The following is a 24,241-nucleotide window of genomic DNA, read 5'->3' on the forward strand; positions in this document are numbered from 1 at the left end:
GATCTGGCCTCCTGAGTAGTTGGGACTACAAATGCACACACTGTTCCCATTCAGGGATTGGGGTGGGGGAACCCAAAGCAATCAAGGCCAAAAAAAAAAAAAAAAGACATGAAAGAAGCCAAGCACCATGGTGCATGTCTATTATCCCAGGGACTCAGGAGGCTGAGGCAAAAGGATAACAAGTTTAAGATAACTCTGAGCAACTTACTGAAACCCTGTGTCAAAATTTAAAAATCAAAAGGAGGGGCTGGAGATATTGCTTAGTGGTAAAATGGCTGCTAAGCGTGGTTCAATCCCAGTCCCTCCAAAAACAAAGGAATAAAAAGGACTGGGGAGGGGCTGGGGATGTGGCTCAAGCGGTAGCTCGCTCGCCTAGCATGCGTGCGGCCCGGGTTCGATCCTCAGCACCACATACCAACGAAGATGTTGTGTCTGCCGAGAACTAAAAAATAAATATTTAAAAAAATTCTCTCTCTCTCTCTCTCTCTCTCTCTCTCTCTCTAACTCTCTCTTTAAAAAAAAAAAAAAGGATTGGGGATATAGCTCAGTGATGGAACACCCTGGATGCAGTTCACAGTACCTCCGAAAAGGAAAGACACAACCAAAAAAAGAAACTCTAAGTATAAACTGCTGAATGAATGAAGTCAGTCTGAAAAGACTACATACTGAAATACTGAATATATTCCAAATAAGTAGATATAGATATATTCTGGAAAAGGCAAAAGTATAGAGATAGGAAAAGGGCTCAGTGGGAGGGAAAAATTGATGAATCATAGAATAATTTAGGGTAGTGAATCTATGATACTATAATGATGGATGCATTTGTCAAAATCTGTAGAACTATATAATGCAGAGTGAACCTTTAGGTGTGCAAGTTAAAAAAAAAAAAACAACACATTTAGCAGCTCCAAGAATCCCAAGAAAAAATGCAAACTGACAAGTGAACTTAACTGTATTGCAAATATAGGAAGCAGGAGATTGCAGAATGGTGCTGACAAAGTAACTTTGCAAATGAACTGAGTAAGACTAAAGGCTAAAGGAGTTGCAAGTAAGTACTTTAATTGGTAAGACTTTCTCACAGTAGTTCACGTTAACAACACTGATACTACTATACATGAATACAGGAGTTAAATAAATAAGCAGATGGAGGGTACTGGGAGACATCATTAGTAAGAACTAATTTTATCAAGAAACAGATGCTAACACGTGGAAATATTTATACATGTTATACATATGTGTACATACAGATTAGTGTACATGCATATCTTTCTTCAATGTCAGTTAAGAGAACATGAAGTAATGACACCCCAGTAGAAACAAGAACAGCCAGTACCCAAATCTTGTTTCTAATATTACTTTCCAATAATAGGAACCAGGGCTTTTTGAAAACTGGCTGATTCTAGGAGTAGGGTAGGAAATATACTAGATGAGACAAGGAGCATCTCTATCAGAAAGTAAAAGGTGCTTAAAATAAACAAAACAGAACCCCACATTGATTGGGGTATGTCACAAGGAAACTAGAGCAACAGAAAGAGCTCACAATGGCCAATGCTGGAAGAATTCAAGCAACAAAATTAATAAAGTAGTACTAGATTCTAACCTAATGTATAAGTACCCTTGAATCCTTATTAATATAAACAGCGATAGAATAAGTTAATAAATGGTGAAAAAGAGACACATCTCCTACAAAGAAGAATTTCAAATAAATTATGCAGATAATTTATTTATTTACTAAATAAGTAAATTATCTACATAATAGATTATCATAATTTATTTATTTACCCAGTAGGTGTGGCCACCAGAGCAACTTCCTTTCAAAGAGTACATCAGGAAACTAGGAGGAAAAACGAATTTTACAATGAAGAAACCAGATAAATACTACTTCACTTAGGTAATCAAATGACTTTGATGACTTTACCTAAGTCACAAAGTCATTTTTGTGATTTGACCTGATGTGATAAAAATGGTGCTTGACCTCTGTCATCATCTTCCCAAAACTAAACCTCAGTCTAATTATGAGAAGAACAACAATATCCAGCAGAGTGGCACCCTACAACATACTTGGCCAGTACTCCTCAAAACCATCAAGGGCATCAAAAACAAAGCAAGTCCAAGAAATCATCACAGCCAAGAGAAGCTTGAGGAGACACAATGATTAAAAGTAACATGGTGGACTGGGGTTGTGGCTCGGTGGTGGAGTGCTTGCCTAGCACATGTGAAGCACTGGGTTTAATCCTCAGCACCACATAAAATAAATAAATAAAAATAAAAGATTAAAAAAATTTTTTTAAAGTAACATGGTATTCCAGATGGGATCCTGGAACAGTAAAAGGATATTAGATTAAAAAAAAATTAAGGAAATCTGAGTTAATTATAAACTTTAATTAAAAAATAATAGTAAAATGGTTCATGAGTTGTATCAAATATACCATACCAATGCAAGCTGTTAACGATAGGGAAATGGTATACAAAGATGGGAATATTACAAGAACTTTCTGTCCTGCCTTGCAAGTCTATTAATTGTTTTTAAAGCTACTGCTGTTTCAGCCTTTCTATCAATTGAAGAATAAATGGATTCTAAATACTGTCCTTCCACATCCCAAAATTAATATGTACAAAACATTCTAAGTTTGTGTACAATTATAGATGGCTCAAAGATGCTGCTCCCTGTTATAGGCTGAACTGTGTTCTCCTAAAATTCATATGGCACCCCCTAGGTTCCTGGTATCTCTGAATGTGACTATATTTGGAGACAGGGTCTTTCAAGAGGTAACTAAGTTGAAATGAAGTCATTTAGGGTGGGCCCAAATTTATTATAACTTGTGTCCTTATGTGAAGAGAAAATTAGGACATAGACACATATACAGAGGAAAGACCATGTAAAGACACAGAGAAAAGATGGCCAAAGAAGAGAGGCCTTAGAAGATAGAAGCCTTGCTGACGCCTGGATCTCAGACCTCTAGCCTCCAGATTTGTGAGAAAAATAAACATCTGTCGTTAGAGCCCCATAGTCAGTGAGCTTAACAAACTAATAAGTCCACCAAGTTCATTCACATATTTATTATCAGATCATTTTCTAATAGAGAAAAATGGAACTCAAAAGAGGTGTTTGAGGGCTGTTGTTAGAAGTCCTGACTAGGGCAGGCATGGTGGTGCCCACCTGCAATACCAGTGGCTTGGGAGGTGGAGGCAGGAGGATCACAAGTTTAAAGCCAGTCTTAGGAACTTAGCAAAACCTTGTCTCTAATAAAATATTTTTTTTAAAAGGGCTGGGGATGTGGCTCAGTGGTTAAGCAGCCCTGGGTTCAATTCCCAGTACCAAAACAAAAGAAAAAGAAGAAGGAGGAGGAGGAGGAGGAGGGGAGGAAGAGGAAGAGGAGGAAGAAGAGGAAGAGGAAGAGGAAGAGGAGGAAGAAGAGGAAGAAGAAGAGGAAGAGGAGGAAAAAGAGGAAGAAGAGGAAGAGAAGGAGAAGGAGGAGGAGGAGGAGGAGGAGGAGGAGAAGGAGAAGGAGGAGGAGTCTTGGTTAGGAACCTGCCTACCTCTCAACAGGCATTTAGCTAGACATTTTCACAAGCATTATCTTATTAGGAGGCAGGTATGAGTTATCATCCCATTTTGTACATGGGAGAGTTTCGGTCCAAAGACATTAAATGGTCTGGGCCCTGTCATTCAGTTTGGAAGAAGCATGGCTAGAATAGAATTCAGACCTGTGGAAGAAGAGCCTAGCACCTCTCCTTTCCCAGCTACTTACCAGAAGCTCCTCTTCAGGAGGACTGACTGTCCATACAATAGGTGAATTAAATAACAATTACTATAGCTACATTTTACACTGAACACTTACAATGGACCAAGCACTATGTTAAACACTTCACTTCCATTTTTCATAGACTCTTACCTACAATCCTCTTAGGGAGGTATTATTACTTTTGTTTAGAGAAAAGAACATTGAAGTTCAGAGTGATTAATAACTTGCTCAGGTTGTCCAACCCTATATATGTATTTTGTAGTATTGGGGATTTAACCCAGGGCTTGGCACATGCTAGGCAAGCATTGTGCCATTGAGCCACATCCTCAGCCCTCCAACTGTTTATAGAAGCCAGGGCTCAAACCCATGTTTGTTTGACTGCTAGACCCATGTTCTAACCCTCTGCTCCACTCATATACATTACCATCCAAACCCTAGCACCATGAGAACTACAGGGCACTTCCCTCAAGTACTCCACCACAACTTGTAGCCAGACTCTTCCCTGTGCCTTCTGAGGAATGACAAGTACCTCGCATTGGTATTGTCCTGCTTCTCCTAGCTGGATCCCAGGTAGCTGTAGTGAGGTATCCCTACTTTTCAGCCTCCACAGAGACAGAATGGTTCCAGGTCAAAAAGCCTCTTGGTTATCTCCAAAAAACTCAAAATCTTGACCCCTACTTCAGACATATGATTTTTATGAAACCAGTTGATACCCATAATCTTGATTTCCAAGTGTGGAGAACCAAGAATTTTGCAGAAGATGGTGATACGGTCACTCAGACATACTACCTACTTCTGCTCTGCCATTTCCAATTCCAGAAAACCTGTGGCAATAAAGTGCTTAGTTATGAGAGATCCATGTTACTCTCAAATATAGTCGTGCAATAAATACTTTTGGGGAATGAGTAAAAGATGACTTGATACAGAGGCACTTAGTCCATAGCCCCTTATTCATCTACATAAGACCCCTTCAACTTTGTTCTTTTTCAAGATTGTTTCAGCTGTTTTGAGTCCCATGCAATTCAATATGAAATTCAGAATCAGCTAATTAATTTCTACTGTGATATCCACTGAGATTCTCATAGGAATTGCACTGAAACTGCCATCTTAACAATGGTAAGTTTTGGGGATGTGCTATGGATTGAATGTTTGCATCTTCTCAAAACTGATATGCTGAGGCCTAATTCCCAGGATGATAGTAATTGAAGATAAGGCCTTTGGGGTGATGGTGATTGGGTCATATGGGTGGAACCCTCTGAATGGGATTCATAAAATAAGAAGACAGGGGAGAAATATAAGAAAGTATCCTACAAAGCAGGAATGGGGCTCTTGGGAGAAACTGAGTCAGCATCTTTCATTTTATACTTCACAGCCTCCTCAATACTGTGAGAAATACATTTATTTAAGCTACCCAATCTATGACACTTGTGATAGCAACCTGACAGAAGTAAGACAGGATATTTTTCCCTTTGTTTATCTAGATCTTCTTACATTTTTTTGACAATGTTTTCGAAGTCTCAGAGTAGAATCGGGTCACTCACCAATGGGAATTTGTTCTGAGAACTGTCATTAGGCAATTTCATCCCTGTGCAAATATTATATGCTTACACAAACCTAAATGATATAGGTCCATCACTCAATAGTAGTTATGAATCAAGAGATAATGATAAGCACAGCTGTATGAGACTACCGCCAGTGTAATATTTCACAGTAATTCTTTTTAAGTAAAAAAGTACACTCTAAAATAAGGATTAAAAAGTATACTATAGTTGGGTGTGGTGATGCACACCTGGGATTCCAGCAGCTCAGGAGGCTGAGGCAGGAGGATCACAAGCTCAAATCCAGTCTCAGCAAAAGCAAGGCACTAAGCAACTCAGTGAGACCCTGTCTCTAAATAAAATACAAAATAGGGCTGGGATTATGGCTCAGTGGTTGAGTGCCCCTGAGTTCAATCCCCAGGACTCCCCCAGCAAAAAAAAAAAAAAAAGAGAGACAATAAAAGGAGAGGGTAACCTACAGCATAGAGACTGCACAGCCTTGAAGAAAGGACAGTGTGGTACTCACAAGGCTGGAGTTTTTAAGGAAATTGAGTCTTTTGTTCTTGCCTTGATTTTTCTGTCAATTTATGATTGGTTTATTACCCTTTGGATAGTCCCCAGCAATTTCCTTTGTGAGGGCCTGGATATTCTTGTTGACAATGTGGTTGTGACATATGTGGTTGCAAAATATAATAATGACACTTACCTTAAAACCATAGTGCCTCTTGAGGGGTTATACTTAGCTGTAACTGGGGGTCTTGATGTACCAGACCTCACTTTTCTGAAACACCATATATAGATAGGAACTTCACAGAGAGTACTTTGAGAAACAATAGTCTCAACGACTACAGATTAAAATGGCCTGAACTCTTAAAAAATGGCAGTGACAGACTAAGGAGCTAATCCAAATTAAAGGAAATTAAAGAGACTTGACAACTAAATGTAAAACATGGTCTTTGATTAAATCCTGGATCATGAAAAAAAATCACTATACAGGACAGTGTTGAGACAGTTAGTGAAATTCAAATAGGGCTCTTATGTTAGATTCATTGTATTGTAACAATGTTAAATATCCTGAGTTTAATAATTATGTGATTGTTATAAAAGAATGTCCTTGTTCATAAGAAATAAATGTTCACTCACATACTTAGGATAAAGGATCAGAATGTCTTCAACTTAGTTCTGAAATGTTTCAACATAGAAAAGAATTTTACTCAGAGAGTATATGAGAACAGGACATATTAGAACTCATTATAATATTATTGCAACTTTTTTGGATAGGCTTGGACTTTTCATCCTTCACACTAATAAACACATACCCAACTAAATGCAATGTGTGATCCCAGATTGTTATCTTTTTTTAAATTAATAAAGCATGTTTTATTTAGTAAAACCTCATGAGTGTGAATGTGGGCCAGACATAGGCAAAGTGTGCAGGATTGGAAGTGTGGGTGGAGAGTTTATGGCACTGCTGGGACCTGACTCAGGGAGGAGATGTGGTAATGATAGAGGAGCCAGTGGTCAGAAGGTAGGGTGGACAGTCCTTTGGTAATGTATCATGAAACTTTCTGAGGATGAGGAGAGAAGCCTCACCAGGAAGGGGTATAGCTATCCCTGCAAGTCTAAGGAAACTCAAGCACCCAGCAGCAGCAGGACTCTTGCAGACCATCTGTGGTCACAAAGGCCAGAGCAGCAAGCAGCCTCTACATTGATTCCAGAGCTGCAGGTTGGCTCTCAAAATGGGTATGCTAACAGTGAAAAAAGATCTAAACACTCAAGCATTATCTCTTTGGCTCCATCATTCAAAGATGAGAAATGTTAACAGCAGAGCCCAGGTAAAAGTCTAGATCATTTTCATTTCAGTTATCAAACAGATTTTAAAAGATACCTCCTCCTCTCCCATAAAAACAGCAAAAAGTACTGGGCGTGGGGGCGCACACCTGTAATCCCAGAGGCTGAGACAAGAGGATCACTGAATTCAAAGCCACTCTCGGCAACATAGTGAGGTCCTAAGCAACTTAGAGAGACCCTGTCTCAAGATAAAATATGAAAAAAGGGGATGTTGGGCTAGGGTTGTCGCTCAATGGTAGAGTGCTTGCCCAGCATGTGTGAAACACTGGGTTTGATCCTCAGCACCACATATTAATACATAGAATAAAGGTATGATGTCCATCTACAAATACATACACACACACATATATAAAGGGGATGTTAAGTGCTCTGGGTTCAAGTCCTGGTACCAAAAAGAAAAATTAAAAATAAAAAAAACAGAACCCCAAAGTTGTCAGACATCACCATCTCTTGATGGGTCCAGTTCCGGGACCAAGTCTCCCTAGCCAATGGAACCCTCATTCCATCCCCAACATCAGATATAATTTTTGGTGAGGTACTCAGAGGGTTCCCCAGAGGGATAATACAGGAGAGATGCTAAATAGCCAGCTAGGTAGTTGTTGGAACCCTGGGACTCTCTAGAAGGGTAAGTACAGCACAGCAATCCTCTATACAGCAGCAGAGGTCCCCAGCTCTCACTTTTGGGCCTTGGTCACCAGGGGGCTGTATAAATCCTAGAAAATGGATCAGGACCCCAGAGATGACAAATTTGATCCCAAAGATGAGCACCAGGTGGGTCTTGAAGTCCTTGTCTACACAGGTAGTGCACTTGGTCCCGGCCAGGAAAACCAGCAGACAGAATAGGGTCATAAGGATGGTGATAACAGAGGGGTGCACATTACAAATGACACACCTTGCACTGTATCCAGTACTTTGACTCTGTCAGACATACACAGCCGTGCTCATACCACCTTGGCCTCCACAATGTGGTTGCCAGTAAATGTAGTCACTTTCCACATGGGCAGGACTTAAGAAACCAGGGCCTTCACCCCACCCAGCAAAGTTAGGATAATTCCTAGGATTTGCAGACCAGTAGAGGCCAATACAAGATTGAAGAGGTTACAATGAGGACCAGAGAGATCCAGAGGCCAGGTGTGGGGTTGGGGATGGAGACAAGGTTTTACAAGAGGCAATGATATTACTGGACAACTTTGCCTGAGGACAGACCCAAACTGCTATCTGGTAGGCAACAGGCCCAGGCATCCCAGCCTGAGGTGGAGACAGGGAGTGCTGAGGCAGGGCTGTAGGGACCCTAAATGACTGAGTTCCCAGCCACCACTTATTAGCCTTGTGACTAGGGAACTTACCCAACTTTCCTGAGCCTCCATTTCCTACTTTGACAAATGGATATAACAAGCCTACATTATTTTAGTCTAAATGTCCTAAGATACAAATTAAAGGACACATTATTTTTACGTTACTGTTACACCCCCCTGGATCCTTAAGAAAGCAGAAATTAACACTGTAAGGGTTGTTTCATATCTGATTCTCTCTACTCCACATCCTCTGGATTTGAGCACCCAGAAGGCCAGGTGAGTGGGAGCAGGGGTGGCTAGAGGCTCTCGCTGTGAGACCCAGAGGCATCTTCTTATTTTTTGTGGTGCTGGGGACTGAACCAAGGGGCTCCCTCATCTCAGGCAAGTGCTCTAACACTGAGCTACATCCCCAGCAACACATTTTTTCAATGTTGTCAATTTTTTTCCCTCAGAAAATTAAAACAAATACTACATATTTTCTTGATTTTACATTTAATATAATTTAAAAATAACTTATATAAATGATAACTAGAATAATACTTTCTAATAAATACTGCAGTGGAATAATTTTTACAATATATTCATAAAATGAATTCAAACATAACAAAAATTGTATAAAATCGTCTGATTCTGTATCACATTAAAATCCAATTGTTGATTTAAAATATTAAAAAGTTAAAATGTCTAAATAAGCCAAGAAGAATTATATCTAATCTTCAAGGTAGTAGATTTTTTTTTTCAAAATTTAAAATTAACAGTCACGTTTATAAAATGTGTGTGTGTTTGTGTGTGTGTGTATAATTTCTTGGGTACTGAGGATGTAACCCAGAGGCACTTTACAACTGAGCTACATCCCCAGCCTTTTTTATTTTGAAACAAGGTCTCACTAAATTGCTGAGGGCCTGGTTAAGTTTGTGACGCTGGCCTTGAACTTGGAATCTCCATTCTCAGCCTCTTGAGTCACTGGGATTACAAGCATGTGCCACCACACCCAGCAAAAGGTTATATTTTTAATTCAACGTTTAAATTGAAAAAACTTGCAAAATTCTTCCCCAAATTAGTAATAACAAAAGGGGCTGAGGTTGTATCAGTAGTAGAGCACTTGCCTGGCATGTGTAAAGCACTGGGTTCAATCCTCAGTACCACATAAAAATAAATAAAATAAAGGCATTGTGTTCATCTACAACCAAAAAAAAAAAAAAAAGAATTTTTATATATATAGATATATACACACACTCAACACACACACACACACACACACACACACACACACACACATTAAAAAGATATTTAAAAGCCTGACTTTAAAATGGGATGTATAAATCATCTTATTAAATGGGTGTTAAAGCATAATATTGGAAAAATATGCATTATACAGCACTAGTTTCCATCATTAAAATGAAAAGCAATAATGAAAAAAATCATTTTTCCTGTTTTAATTTCGAAAGACAATGTATGGTCTTCTATTCAAACTTATTTTAGGTACAAGCTTTCACATAAATACACATATTCCATCCAAAAAATGATCTTTAATCAGAAGCTATTTTTAGAGTTACAAGAGCTTATGACTTTTATGTGTACTAAAAGATCTTGGTTTCAGAAGACCCGCCTTCACTCAAGAGGGGCTCTTTCTTCATCTTCAGACTCCAGGTTTTTCAATTCTTAGGCTGTGAACTGGGAGGAGAGGCGCAGATAAAACTCTGTCACCACAGAAGAATGAAACAGTCGCTCTGGGTATTAACTGACTTTTTCAAGTTGTTTTCCTTAGAATAACATATTTAGCCTTTTTTACCTTTTATATAAATCTTTCAAAAAATCAATTTGTTTTAAACAAAGTTACCATATCTTAATTAGTAATAAAACAAACTCCCTTAGAGAAAAGATGAATGGCTTGGAATTATGAGGAGAATTTATCTGAAAGCCCTGGTGATAAGTCCCATGAAGCTTACTATGAAATTTTAAGTCTGAAAATGGTGCTATAATATCCTGTATCTCTTAAAACTTTCTCCAATAATAAGGAAGTACATGAGAAATTCAAGAGTGGAAAAGTTAATACAAAACTGGGAAAATAAGCCAGGAGTGGTGGTGCATGCATATAATGCCACCTTCTAAGGAGGCTAAGGCTGAAGGATCTTGAGTTCAAGGCCAGTTTGGGCAACATAGTAAGACTCTGTCTCAAAAAAAGGGGGGGGGGGTGGCGGTGTGAAAATGGGAGAGTGCCTAGGAAGAAAAAGAACATGATTGAAACTTGGGTCATCAAATGTAATGAAGAAACAACATACTATGCTTATGGTGTCCATGTACAAATATGTAATAATGAATCTGAATCCCATCATTATGAATAACATAACTCACCAATAAAAATATGAAAAAAAGAAAATGAAAAAAACACACTATGCTACTTCTTTTCTAATCAGAGATTGCCCAATTCATGTCCTGGTTTTTCTGTACCAAAAAACATTTTTCTTTATTAATGATATTACAGAGAACATTTGGTGGGGTATAAAAATTACAGTAGATGGGCTTTTGCTTATTTTTAAAACTATTATTAAAAAGAGTACAAAAAAAAAAGAATTGAGCAAGGGACATCCATCACAGTCTGTTACATATCTATCCATAGCTGGCTTACTCTGTCAAGGAGGAGTGAGGAGTAGAAGATGCATGCAATGAATTAGAGATTCTCTTGCAGGGTGAGAAGTGCTCTCCAATGGGCAGAACCCACTTAGGAAGAACTGCCTGTTTGCCTAGCCAGCTCAAAAAAGCTGACCTATCTACAGAGGTGCTTTTCTTTCTCCCCAAATCAGCTTTGAATCTCAATGAAACATACAATGAGTCTCAAAGAGAATAAAAACACACAAACACCAAGAGAAATAAGAAATGCACAAAGGATTACAGCTGAGATTTAGTCAAAGAAATAAAGTAAGACAAACTTGTAAAATATACTATTCAATGCTACAGAACAAGAAGAAATCACTACACAAAGTTGGTAGAGGTTTTAAATGATCGTGTTTGGCAAAATGCTTCAATACTACCATTAAAATGTGTAAAAAATTAAAGGACATGATAAATATGTTTTAAAAATGAAATAATCTATACATTACCGCTTGAATAAGAAAATATTTAGAAAGCAACACCACCAAGAACAGAAAGGGTAAGAAGTAAAGCAAACTCAAGTCAATTGAAGAGTCATACTGAACAGCAATATAGATACAGCGATATGATAGAAAATCAGGATATCCGGGTTGTATGTTTCATATACCATACATAAGGATTCTCTAAGTGAGGGCAGGAACTTAATATAATGGCACATACTTTGGCATCACTAAAACTGAACATTTAAAATGGACTAGAAAAAACATAACATGTTAACTACAATGCTTCATGGGAGATGGCAAAGAAAACTAGATGAATTTTTTTCTCTCATTTTTAAATCAAATCATTTGGACAGGTTATAACTTTGAAATCATGTAGAAAATAAATTTGTTACTTATTTTAAAATTCCATTGAGTAGCAAAATCTTAAGAATTGGAAAATAAATATTTTAACACTTTAATTTTGAGTATATATATTCATAAACCTGGAAAGGCCAGGCAAATATACATAGTACTAAATATAAAATAAGATAAGCAAATTTGCACAGCAAAAGTCAAACCCATTGTGTACAAGAGATTATAACAAAACAAAACTTGTTTACAGAGGAATGCAGAGCTTTGACGGCAACCAAATGGGTGATTATGTAGGGAGAAGTATCCAGTCAAGAGCTAGCTGATAATCAAGCTGAGACATTCATCCTCCTTGGGCACATGACTGACATCAATTAAAATGTTTACTAAGAGCTCTGTGAAAATTATAAATACCTGTAAACATGAAGTGCAGTTGTTCTTCTATGTAGTTCTCTGGGAAATATTTGAATAACCCTTAAATTCCTACAATTAAATCAAAAGCTTCATTGGTTTTGTTTTGCTAGTTCATTAAACAGGTTGGCAGCTCTTGAACTGTAAATCCAGATTTTTCAATCTGGTGTCTTTGCCATTTGCTATTGCTGCTTGTTCTGGCTCAGTACTTGGATTCCCTAAGCAATGTTTATGAATTCATAGATAATCACTCATTTAAAAAATAAAATTAAGGGACTAGGGCTGTGGTTCAGCAGTGGTATACTTGCCTAACATGTGTGAGGCACTGGGTTCGATTCTCAGCACCACATATAAATAAAAAAAAAAGGTCTATCAACAATTAAAAATTAAAAATAATAATAATAATTTTAAAAGTGGGTAAGGAAAGATTTGGATTCTATTAATAATATTTTGTATTTTAAAAAAGAAAAGCAAAAATAGGATCTAATTGTCTTCAAATACCACATCTCAGAAAGTAGGTTCTCATTGCTGTCTCGATTATATCATCCACAAGGAAGGAAAAAGCAAACTTTGCATTTTAATACCTCAGTTACCAATTTCAACAAAATCTGTGAATTTAAAAAGTATTTAGTTGAGGCACCAGTGGTTAAAGAGTGAAGGTAGACTTCTTCAGCAGTTTCTTCAGAGGATAAAATTCTTGCATGAACATGATGAACTTCATCATCTAATTCTGGTTCTTTTTAAATTTCTTCTTGATTGTACCTCACAGCTATAAGATAAAGATTAAAATTTATGTACTAACCAAACCGGGCTTCTCAAAAATTTGCCCTAAAAAAAACAGATTTCTTAAAATCACATTATCATAAAATACTAACACTCTCTTATATGTGAAAAAAGATTTGCACTTAGGCTTATGGAAATATAAATCTGTTCATTATCATGAAAATAATGCTATTGTAAGCAAATCTTGGTTAAAAAATATATGGCCATGTCTCAAAGGAACTTATTTTAACCACTGCTTTTTTTTAAATTTTTTAATTTGTTCTTTTTAGATATACATGACAGTAAAGTATATTTTGGCATATTATATATACATAGAGTTTAACAAATTCTAATTAGGATCTATTCTTATGGTTGTACATGATGCAGAGTTACCCTGATCGTGTGTTCAAATATAAGGACAGGAAATTTATGTTCCAGTTAATTCTACTGTCTTTCCTATTCCCCTCTCCACTCCCTTCCCTTTGTTTGCCTTTGTCTAATCCAATGGACTTCTATTCTTCCCTTCCCTATTTTCCCTTGTTGTGGATTAGTGTCCACATATCAGAAAGAACATTTGGCCTTTCTTTTTTGGGACTGGCTTATTTCACTTAGAAAGAATTAAAGTTTTTATGTGAGGATGTGGCTCAGTGATAGAGTATTTGCCTAGCATGCATAAGGCCCTGGGTTCCATCCTCAACACTAAAAATGAATAAATAAGTCTAAGGAATAACGATCTTTTTTAAAATCAAATTTTTTTTTCTTTTTTTGGGGGGGAGGAGGGGTACTATAGATTGAACCCAGAGGCACTTTACCATTAAGCTATATCCCCCATCCTTTTTTTGTTTTGAAATAGGGTCTCACTGAATTGCTGAGGATGGCCTTGAACTTGTGATCCTCCTGCCCCGACCTCCCAAATCGCTGGGATTAAAGTTATGCTTCAACTGCACCCAGCTCTTTTCTTTTTTGAGATGGAGTCTTGGTATGTTGCCCGATCTGGCTTCAAACTCCTAGACTCAAAAAATCCTCCTACCTCACTTTCTCTTCCAAATGACTGGAACAGGTAGAGCCACTGCACCTGTCTAAAATCAAATTTAATAATATATACCTAAGGGTACTATAAAATTTATGTTTCAGGAAAATTCATACATAAAACTCAAAATTACTAATACATACCACTTAGTTAGCTAAGCCAAAGCTATTTAACATCTAAAGAAACAAATACAATGTCATACATTAAATTTAGCCCCAATACTTTTTTTCTCCAATATTTTCTATTAACTATAAAGAACAATATTTGCAATTTTCTCAGAAGTAACATTCAGTCATAAATGCCCAGAACTGGAATTACTTAAGTCCATAAGTAATTTTAGGTTTCACAATTCTTTTTTGAATAATATAAATTATTATAATTTGCTGGAAACCGTGAGATGTTGTTACCAGAGGCTGAAAGTCAACTATAGAGTGACCCTGGGTCTTTGGGTATAATACCTATGATTAGGAAAATTGGCCTGGCACAGAAACAAGTACAACAAGGCAGGGATGGTAATTAGAGCAAGTTTATTGCAAGGTGAGGTAAAGGAAAGAGAAAGTGAGATACCCTAGAAAGAGGGGTGGGCAGACTGGCTAGGGACAGAAATGCACAGCAATGGTTAGGCTGCAGGCTTTTGTTAGGATATGGTGCAGTGGTGTGAAACCTTGGAGTGGCAGTAAGCACACTTCTTTAGGCTGGTTCCTTGTTCAGCTGCTGCCCATTAGGGGGAAGTCATATGCTGCACTATGTAAAAATTGAGGGCAAAGGTACTATAAAAGAGGTACTGGAGTACCTCTCTCTGGCCTAGCACCATGGGTGAAGTTTTTATAAAGGTCAGCTGATTCTTGGAGCAGCTTGCAGGTGCATGCCCAATCCTAGGAACATGATGTGTGCTCATCAATCTACGGAGGAGTGTGACATGTCCTTTTGTGGAATATGGGGAAAGAGCATAGTCAATGGTACTATTCAGTGACTCTGAGTAGTCTTCCCATCTTCCTTAGATGGATTTCTTCTATAGCCCCCTCACACAAAAGGGGTGGAACAGGTATGAATTATGTCCTTGTGGCATCACATGACGGCTATTAAGTCCTCTGGGTCAATCGTCAGTCAGGAGTCTTTTTACAGATGTTCCCTCTTGTTTCTCTTATTCCTGCTCATCTTAGCTAACTACCTATGCTAATGATATGTCTACATTAATATCCATTCATTATTCTCATGTCAAAAAATCATCAAAAGAAAGTTCTCTTTCAATTACTTTCCACTTTAACCCCAATTCACCATCTAAAGAAGTTTACCAAGATAATACCGATCTTATCACTAGTCACACAAGTCATCTATGAAAGATTACTTCAAACCATCTTTCTACATTGCCCACAATTTAAACAATAGAGATAGAAATCCTGCTCCATCTTTAAAGACACAGAGGCTATTACTATACTGAGTAGTTTCTGTATGTATGTGTGCTTATAGGCAGTATATAAAGAACTTTTCTAAATTGCTATATTTAATTTTAAGATTGATGATTTAAGGGGAAGAAAGTCTATGGTATGTTTCAAGCAGAATGAATGATTATTTTAAAATCCTTAAAATGAGGACTAATAATTTTTAAAAATGATTAATGTTAAGAGAAATAATGTAAAAATCATAAGGCTCTAGAGTGGATTGGCTCAACCTGCTTTTAACATGCATTCTCGTAACACAGAGGTAGGAAAGTCAAACACTGTTAATTCCCAGACTCCCTTATAGTGAGGGTTCCAGATACAATTGGTGCAATCAATCAGGAGCACTCACTTGAGGTTTTCCTCTGAACAGAGTTACATGGAGAGAGAAGCAGAACAGGAGGTATCCGTTTTCCCGGCACAGAGCATGGCAGAGGTCGTGTGGTTCTGGAGCTGGCAACTATTCACAATGTTCTAACCCAGCAAGTGGCTTCCTGATCTGGCAAGCAGCTTCTTGACTGTTCCAAAGGCAGCAGCTCCTTTGAAGGTACACTGTTGTGACGTAGTTTCTAGAAGTTCAGCCTAGGTTTGTATCTTCAGAAGATATCTGAGAATCTCCCAAAGATTCTGTGAGCTATCTACACTCCTTAATCAATACCCTCTGTTTAAAGATACAGAATAATCTTCTGAAGGAAGATCCCACTAACTACAACCAAGAATCTTGACAAAGACAGGATTTGGTATTAAAAAATTTGGTAGTAAAAATTAAAAGTAAAGTGCAGCAAGTAAAAGCACCTTAAATATGGGGTTGGCACTGAGTTCATAGCTCAGTTGATTTGATCCCCAGCACCAAAAAAAAAAAAAAAAAAAAAAAAAAGTCAGAAGGTGGGGAATGGAATAGTTGAGGAAATAGAACTTTGGGCAATGAGATGACCTGCCAACCAAGGTTAAGGTATCTGACAAGGTAGTGGTAGGACTTCAGAAGGCTATCATGTGCTGACTGCTTCTTGCCAAGCATACAAGATAAATGCAACTCAGGCTAAGATTCACAAGTCTGCAGATACAAGACAGCTTTGCTGCAGGAACTTCTCTCTGCCTACAATATCAATTGAGAAAGCCCCAAATCTATGTCTCTTTGAATTGAAAAAGTCAACTACTACTGCACTCCAACTGAAACCGTTATATCAGTAAAGGCTCTGAGGAAGCTGCTAACCTTTTTCAAGAACCTTCTCTTAAGAATTTTCTGCCAGCCAGGCATGTGCCTATAATCCCAGCTATTCAGGAGGCTGAGGCAAAAGGATCATAAGTTTGAGTCCTGCCAGTGCAACCTACGGAGACCTTATGTCAAAATCAAAAATAAAAAGGGCCAAGGGTTAATTCAGTGGTAGAGTGTTCTTGGATTCAATCCCCAAGACTGAGAAAAAAAAATTTTTTTTCTGCCTAGTAATAGAAGCTATTCTCAGAGAAAAGATCAAATTAAGACTGCTGCCATCCCACCCAAGACTATAGTCTGAAAGGGTCTCAAGTAGGTATCATTTGTTTAAGACCAAAGAGATGGAAAGAGCACAGAGGCCAGCAAGTAAATAAAGAGGTTCTTTCTTAAAAAACGTTTTTAACTAAGTTAAAAATGTCTTTGATTGGGGTTACTCATGGAAATAACTGAAGGGGGAAAAAAAACCCAGAAACTTCTTAAGTTTGAGGAGAACTATTTGGCCAAAAAGTCAAAATAACAAATAACAACCAAACTAGCTTGCAACAGCCTGTAGCTATTAACTATCTAAAACGATCCTGGCACCTCCAAGCCCATAATAGTAGGAAGTGAATTTCTAAGACCTTCCAGTTTCCAATTCCCATGCAGACATGTCCCTGAAAACTAATGGTCAATAAAAGCCTCCTATAGGGTAAAGCCAAGGACTTGAGGACATTAAAATAAGGGACTTCCTCTCAGAAAAGTGAACTGGGGTTACCTGAAGGGCAAAATAAGGAATATATCCATGATCACAGCAGACATTACTATTCTTGCCAAGCAGTACTTTTTAATTGCTAGGGATCGGTGTCCGTTATATTTCCAATTCTTTCTTTTTCTAGAAGCTAATTTGCTTGTTTGTTTGTTTGTTTGTTTTGCTATTTCCCTACACCTATGCATTATGTGTGGTGCTTTGGGGGCAGTAAACTTGCCCTTCAGTTAGTAGGTGGTCATAACTCAAGGAGCCATAACCTAATCTGAAGAAAGGGAAAACACCCAGCTATGATGGTCTTAGAACCAATATGTAATGATGGAGTAGATTTCTGGTGGTTTCTCTTTGGGATGGGAGGAGTGTTTTCTGTCTCAGAAAAAGAATATATAGAGAGACTTCAGTAGCTAGACTGATTCAGGTTAAAACTATAAGTTGTCTACCAAACACTTCCTCCTTCCTTCTTCTTAGTAAAACCCTAACTTTTAGATAGTTACATTACTGTGTGGACTTTTCAGCCTCCCCAGCTAGGTTTGGCTATGTGACTTAGTTCTAGCCAATGAGATGTAAATTTAAGTGCTGCTGGTTGTAGAAAATTGCCTCAAGATGATTCAACTGAGGAAAGTCTTTCCTTGCCCTTCCCCACAGACACCAACAGCAATCTCAGTGAAAGCCGAGGTAGCTTGAGGATAAAAATCACACACTGAGGAAGACAGGAACTTTAGAGCCATCTACTTCTCGATTTCTTCTATGTAAGGGGTGGGAAATTCTATTTAGTTTAAAACACTATAATCTTTGGTTTTTCTGTTATAAATAACAGAACCTAATCTTAAATGATAAAGTATACAGAAAAAATACAAATGAAAACTAACTTGAATTCGTAGAAAAAGCTATTCATTTTAAGAATTTCCAGCAGTTTTTGCTAAAAATAGGCAAAAGTTATCAGGAAACTCTGGAGAATAGTATGGTCTTTTCAGAATAATTTATAATATCAAAAAGACATTTATTGAAAGAAGGGATAATAAGCACCCATAAAAGAATATCTATCTTTATGAGTAAGTGAGAGCTATTTATTTTCAAAGCAGTAGGTAGACCTTTCTCACTTAATAATAGTTTCATTAAATTCTGGCATGAGGCCACTTAAAAACTAAAGGAGAACAAGGGGAAGACAAGGGAGGTATGATGAATGTGTTTTCTTCCTAGTTATGGTAGATTTATTCTTAAATGTCTGTGTCCAAAAACATGTGTTCCTGTTTTAAAGATATCTTCCTTTATTCTGAATATGCTTTAAAATATTTATTGAGCGGAGAACAAGGAAAGGAGGTAAAAAGATGAAACAGATGTTAACAGGTTTCTTCCAAGTTCTGGTGGACTTCGGAACTTTAAGTGTCTGTTCAAAAGAAATATGCTCTCATTTTAAACATATCTTCCTTTATTCTGAATATTCTTTTATTTACAGATTTAACAAGTCTTTTTAAAAATGTTTAGTGAATCATAGATTACAATTTAAAAACACATACTTTGGTAAGATCAATATACTTGATTAGAAAAAATTATTAATAATGTTGAAATAAATCATTTCACCATAAATGTGGTTATCAAATTATACAGCATTTCAAAAATGCTGATGCATAAAATTTTTGAAGGACTTTCATTTTTCTGTGATGCAAATTTATCAATTTCTACAAATATATAAAAACCATAAATCTTAAAGATCTAAAATTATACTCTATCTGTAATAAATGTGGATTGAAATTTATAGTGGTGTATTTTCCTAAAAAATAAACAAAATTACATACGTGGTTTCAACTCTCCAGTTGTTCCTGATGGAGCAATTCCTTGTTGTAATTTTTTCTGTTCCATCTGCTGAATGGCCTGTTGAATGGAAAAAGAAAATATTTAAAGTAAGAATTATTTGACTTTTTACATATATGTGACCTTTGACAAAGCATCAAAAACTAATTGAAAATTGTTTTCAAACTATAAAATTTAGATTAATATTGTACAAAATAATTGTTTAAATACTAAAATTTAAAATACAATAGCTAATAGTACATTGAAAAAGGATCTTACAAAAACACAGGCTTTAGCAAAGCACCTAACATCTATTTTTTGTTTTGTTTTGGTTTGATTTTGGTATCAGGATTTGAACCCGGTAGCATTTAACCATTGAGCAACATCCTCAGGCCTTTTTTAATTAGTTAATTTACTTATTTAAATTAGGTATGACAGCAGAATGCATTTTGATTCATTGTACACAATTGTAGCACAACTTTTCATCTCTCTTGTTGTACGTGATGTAGCATCGCACCATATGTGCACTCCTGTATGTACTAGAGTAATGATGTCCATCTCATTCCACCATCTTTTCTGCCCCCATTCCTCCTCCCCTCCCCTCCCTTCCCTTTGAGTGCTTGCCTCATATGCACAAGGCCCTGGATTCAGTGGCCAGCACCACCAAAAAAAAAAAAAAAAGTTTAAGGGCCAGGTATGGTGGCCTAGCCTTTTTTATTTTTATTCTTTTTATTTTGAGATAGGTCTCACTAAGTTGCTTAGGGCCTAGATAAATTACTGAGGCTGGCTTTGAACTTGCAACCCTCCTCCCTCCACCTCCCAATCTGCTGGCATTACAGACATGGGCCACCATGCCCGCTTATTTTTGGTTTTGTTTTTGCTATTTTGCTGTGCTAGGTGGGGATGAAATCCAGGGCTTCATGCATGCCAAGCATGCACTCTACCACTGCACCACACTCCCAATCCCTAGCAATCATTCAAATGTCATAATCCTTTCACAAAATACCACCTGATGATATTCCTGCTTCTGAGCCTCAAGCTGATCATGCTGACGCTGCAGCTCTTCTTTTTGTTTCTGAAGTTCATCAGCCTTCTTCTTAAGTTCATCTTCTTGTAAAGCAATAATATTTTCATACTCTTTTAGTTCCTCCTCTGTGAAGAACTGCTGCTGATCCAATGTCTAAAAGAAAAAGAAAATGAGGAAAAAATAATCTTAGAAATAACCAAGTCTGATTCAGCTCTAAATTTTATGATTAGTACAAAAATATATTTATAATATTACATATTTTGGGTAAAAAAATGGAAAATAAGAAAAATATACTTATGTATTCATTTGAGCTCCAATTTGTCTAGAGCTGCCTGGTTTTATCAATGAAGAGTTCCATATCGTGGAAAACCCCTCAGTCCTGGGTAAACCAGAACAGTTAGTCACCCTACCCTGTTTTCTGGACAATTAAAAACATAATTTAAATGACAATTTTTATTTTTATGTAAAAAACACAACATTCTTTCTTTGATTTATTTTGGTTGATATCTCCCAAGTATTCTTTTGATATTGTGTATATACACATTTATATAGTTATAAATTGGTATACTTTTCTAAATCAATGTGGCAAGATATATTGAGAAACTAAAAGTTTTCAGAAACCTTGAGAATAGTTCTATTCATGGGAATTAATCTCAGAGAAATCATCACAGTTTGCCCACAAATGTTTAATTAAATGGATAACTATAATACTATTATTTATTATAGTAAAATATTAAATTTTGCCTAAAACATATAAACCTGGAGGAATGGTTATATAAATTATGCTGTAACTACACAACCATATGTTAAGTAGTTATTTCTTTTGTGGGGGGTAGTACCAGGGATTGAATTCAGGGGCACTCAACCACTAAGCCACATCCTCAGTCCTATTTTTGTATTTTATTTAGAGACAGAGTCTCACTGAGTTACTTAGCATCTCCCTGTTGCTGAGATTGGCTTTGAATTTTCAATCTTCCTGTCTCATCGTCCTGAGCTGTTAGAATTATAGGCATGCACCATCACACCCAGCCCAACTAGTTGTTTTTAAATCATGTTTTTGGAAAATCACAATGAAAAATGTTCATGAAGTATTATCAAATAAAAAGCAGTACTTCATGAACATATAGTCATTTATAAAACAAAAACATTTTTAAAAATACATAAATGTTTTAAGAGCTATGTAATGATTTGAACAACTAATAATAAGAGAAAAAAGGAAATTCTTTAAATAAAAAAATACATAAATGTGAATATATGTGTATCTATAAATTAAGAATAGCATAATACACTGTTTACATATATGCTACATAACATGAGCTGTGTACTATTCCAAATTGGCATAATAGAATGCATAATTTAAATGTTTACATTTAAATAACAGAATTACTAGTAACTTCTAATTTATTCTTTAAATGTATCTATATTTTTAAATTTTAATAATGTATATCATTTTATATTTAGTAAGAAGTATGTTTATAAAGACTTCTAATTATTTTTAATGTGCTAATACATAACAGATCCATTACTTCAAGCTTTCCAAGAATCAGGTTCATTATTTTATAGTGACATTTTATATAAAAAACCAAGTCAGCAAACACAATAAGGAACAAAAGTTAAAAGTTGAATAAACTGGTGAAGACTTTCTTGAACCATACTTTCTATTTGAAGTAGATTCTATTACCTCCCAGCTATCTGGCTCCAAGAATTCTTTTTTTTCTGTAGCTTTCAAAAATTCTTCCAGGGTCACCAGTCGGTCTTTGTTAGTATCAACCTGATTAAAGAAAAACATATGTATAATACAAAATAAATATTTCTATATTATTTAATGTTTCTTTTATTATTAGAAGAAACTATCTTCTAAAGGAGGCTACTACATAATATATAAAAATTAGGACTGCCCTAACCTCCACAGAAAACAGAAAAAAAAAACACTCAATATTATAATAGAATTAGGAAATAAATACCTTTCAATCCTGTACGAATGAAACTTTAAAATACAAGATATCTATATACCCAAAGATCAAAACATTTGAGTCAGCTAATCTGACTGGTTAAGTGCTACTGTCTTATTCTGTCACCAAATACCTATAATCCTCCTAAAAATCAAATGCTTGGGCAAGAAAAATCACCATTCCAAATGAGTATTGTTTTAGCCATGTGTAAAAGAGTTTAATTAAAGTAGTCCCTATTGTGTGTTATATGCATATATGAATATATAACAGCAAATCCATCATAATGTATGACTATAAGGTACAAATTTTAAAAATGTGGGAAAAAGTACTCACAACATTTTTTCTTAAAAAGAAACAACTAACTAAATTAAAACTAAAGTTGACTATTTCTCCAAATCCTCTTAATGACTGATACAGACTGGCAAATTCAGTTACAAAGGTTAACTTTATAATAGTCAAGGAAATTCATTTGATATTTGAGGTACTTCCAAGAAACAAAGATCCCAATTCATCATTAATAGCTCATATATTCAGGTGACAATCACTGAAGTCAAACAGTGGGCTTTAGTAATCCTGCATCATATGATGCCCATATCACAAGTTTTTATCTTGGAAGGAGGAGGGGCAGGACAAGCACCACAAAAAAAGGGCAAATATTTCATTAGGAGGGTCATGGAGGTCTTTCTAAAGAATGAACATTTGAGCACCCTTGAGAATAAATCTGGTAAAAGTGAGCCCAGGAGATGATCTAGGCAAAATGTTCCAGGAAGAAGAAACTTCTAAGTTCATATGCCTTAAAATGAGAATAACCTTGGTGAGAGGTAAACACCAAGAAGACCAATGTAGACAGAGTAGAGTGTGACAAAGTCACGAGACATGGGATCAGAGAGCAAGGCAAGGGTGAGTGAAATCATGCCATGACCATTACAACATGAGACAGGACTCATCTTCTAAGTGAAACAGCAAGCCACTGAAGTATTCTGAGTAAGAGAACACTATGACCTGACTTATGCTTTTCTCCGCTCCCGCTTTGTGGTACTAAGGATGCAACCAGGGCCTAGTGCAGTGCTCTGTCACTGAGTTACATTCCAAACCCTAATTTATGCTTTTAAGAGATTACTCTGCCATCTGTACTGCTGTGTGGGTAAGTGATTGCAGTTAAGATGCAGAAGCTGAGATACTAGCCAGGAGATTGCCTTTTTTTTTTTTTTTTTTTTTAAGAAATACTTGGAATTGAACCCAGAATCTCACACAGTACTCTATCAACTGAGCTATATCCCAGCACCAGTTAGGAAAGTATACACAGGACAAAGTGGTCAAATTCCAGATTTATTCAAAAGGGAGATCAATGAAGACTAGCTGTAGGATATGAAGAAAGAGAAATTAAGAATGACTTAGCTTGAGCAACCAGATAAATCATACTTCATTCACTGAAATGAATAAGGCTGATGGAGGAACAGGCCTGGTTATGGTGAAGAAGTGCATTAAACATGAAATGGGAAAGGTCAAACAGATATAAGCCTGGAGAACAGAAAAAGGAAAAACTGGTGATTAATAATTTTGAATTCACCAGGGCATACACAGAGACACAGGACTCCATTTATCACCTAAGGAAAGAGAAGATAGAAAGGAGAACACAGCTCAAGGCACTGCAACATTTAAAACTTGGGAAGAAGAGGGACAGACAGCAAGGAAAATTGAGAAGAAAGAGCAAGTGAGTATAAGGAGGTGTGGTTCCCCAAAGGCCAAGGGTTATGGTTTAGATATGGGGTACCCCCTAAAAGCTCAATGCAGGAATACTCATAGGTAAAATGATTTGATTTTGAAAGCTGTAATCTATTCAGTCCATGCTAGTTTGAATGGACGGACTGGGTGGTAATTGTAGGCAGGTGGGGCATGGCTGGAGTAGGTTACTGGGGGCTTTTCCGGAAAGATGCAGCTTCCCTGTGGTTCCTTTTCCCTCCCCTCTGCTTCCTGACCCCAACATGAGCTGAGCCA

General features: G+C 36.6%; 1 protein-coding gene across 7 annotated transcripts in view; it reads right to left on the reverse strand.

The window, feature by feature from the left end:
* Positions 1-9,939: 9,939 nt before the first annotated feature.
* Nucb2 (nucleobindin 2) overlaps positions 9,940-24,241 on the reverse strand; it is a 45,437-nt gene continuing 31,135 nt past the window's right edge. For 4 of the 7 annotated variants that reach the window (XM_040284672.2, XM_040284674.2, XM_040284676.2 and 1 more), the window contains 4 exons: positions 21,973-22,062; positions 20,274-20,444; positions 19,270-19,345; positions 9,940-10,104 (listed from right to left, as the gene is read on the reverse strand). In XM_040284672.2, the coding sequence (XP_040140606.1) occupies positions 10,070-10,104; positions 19,270-19,345; positions 20,274-20,444; positions 21,973-22,062 (372 nt within the window). In that variant the 3' untranslated portion in view covers positions 9,940-10,069. Of the gene's footprint in view, positions 10,105-11,417; positions 13,054-18,751; positions 18,861-19,269; positions 19,346-20,273; positions 20,445-21,972; positions 22,063-24,241 lie in introns of those variants that run through there. The other 3 variants (XR_013437736.1, XM_040284673.2, XM_021727318.3) reach the window with 3 other exon arrangements.

This window comes from Ictidomys tridecemlineatus, chromosome 4 (assembly GCF_052094955.1).
Source record: "Ictidomys tridecemlineatus isolate mIctTri1 chromosome 4, mIctTri1.hap1, whole genome shotgun sequence".
Lineage (NCBI taxonomy): Eukaryota > Metazoa > Chordata > Mammalia > Rodentia > Sciuridae > Ictidomys > Ictidomys tridecemlineatus.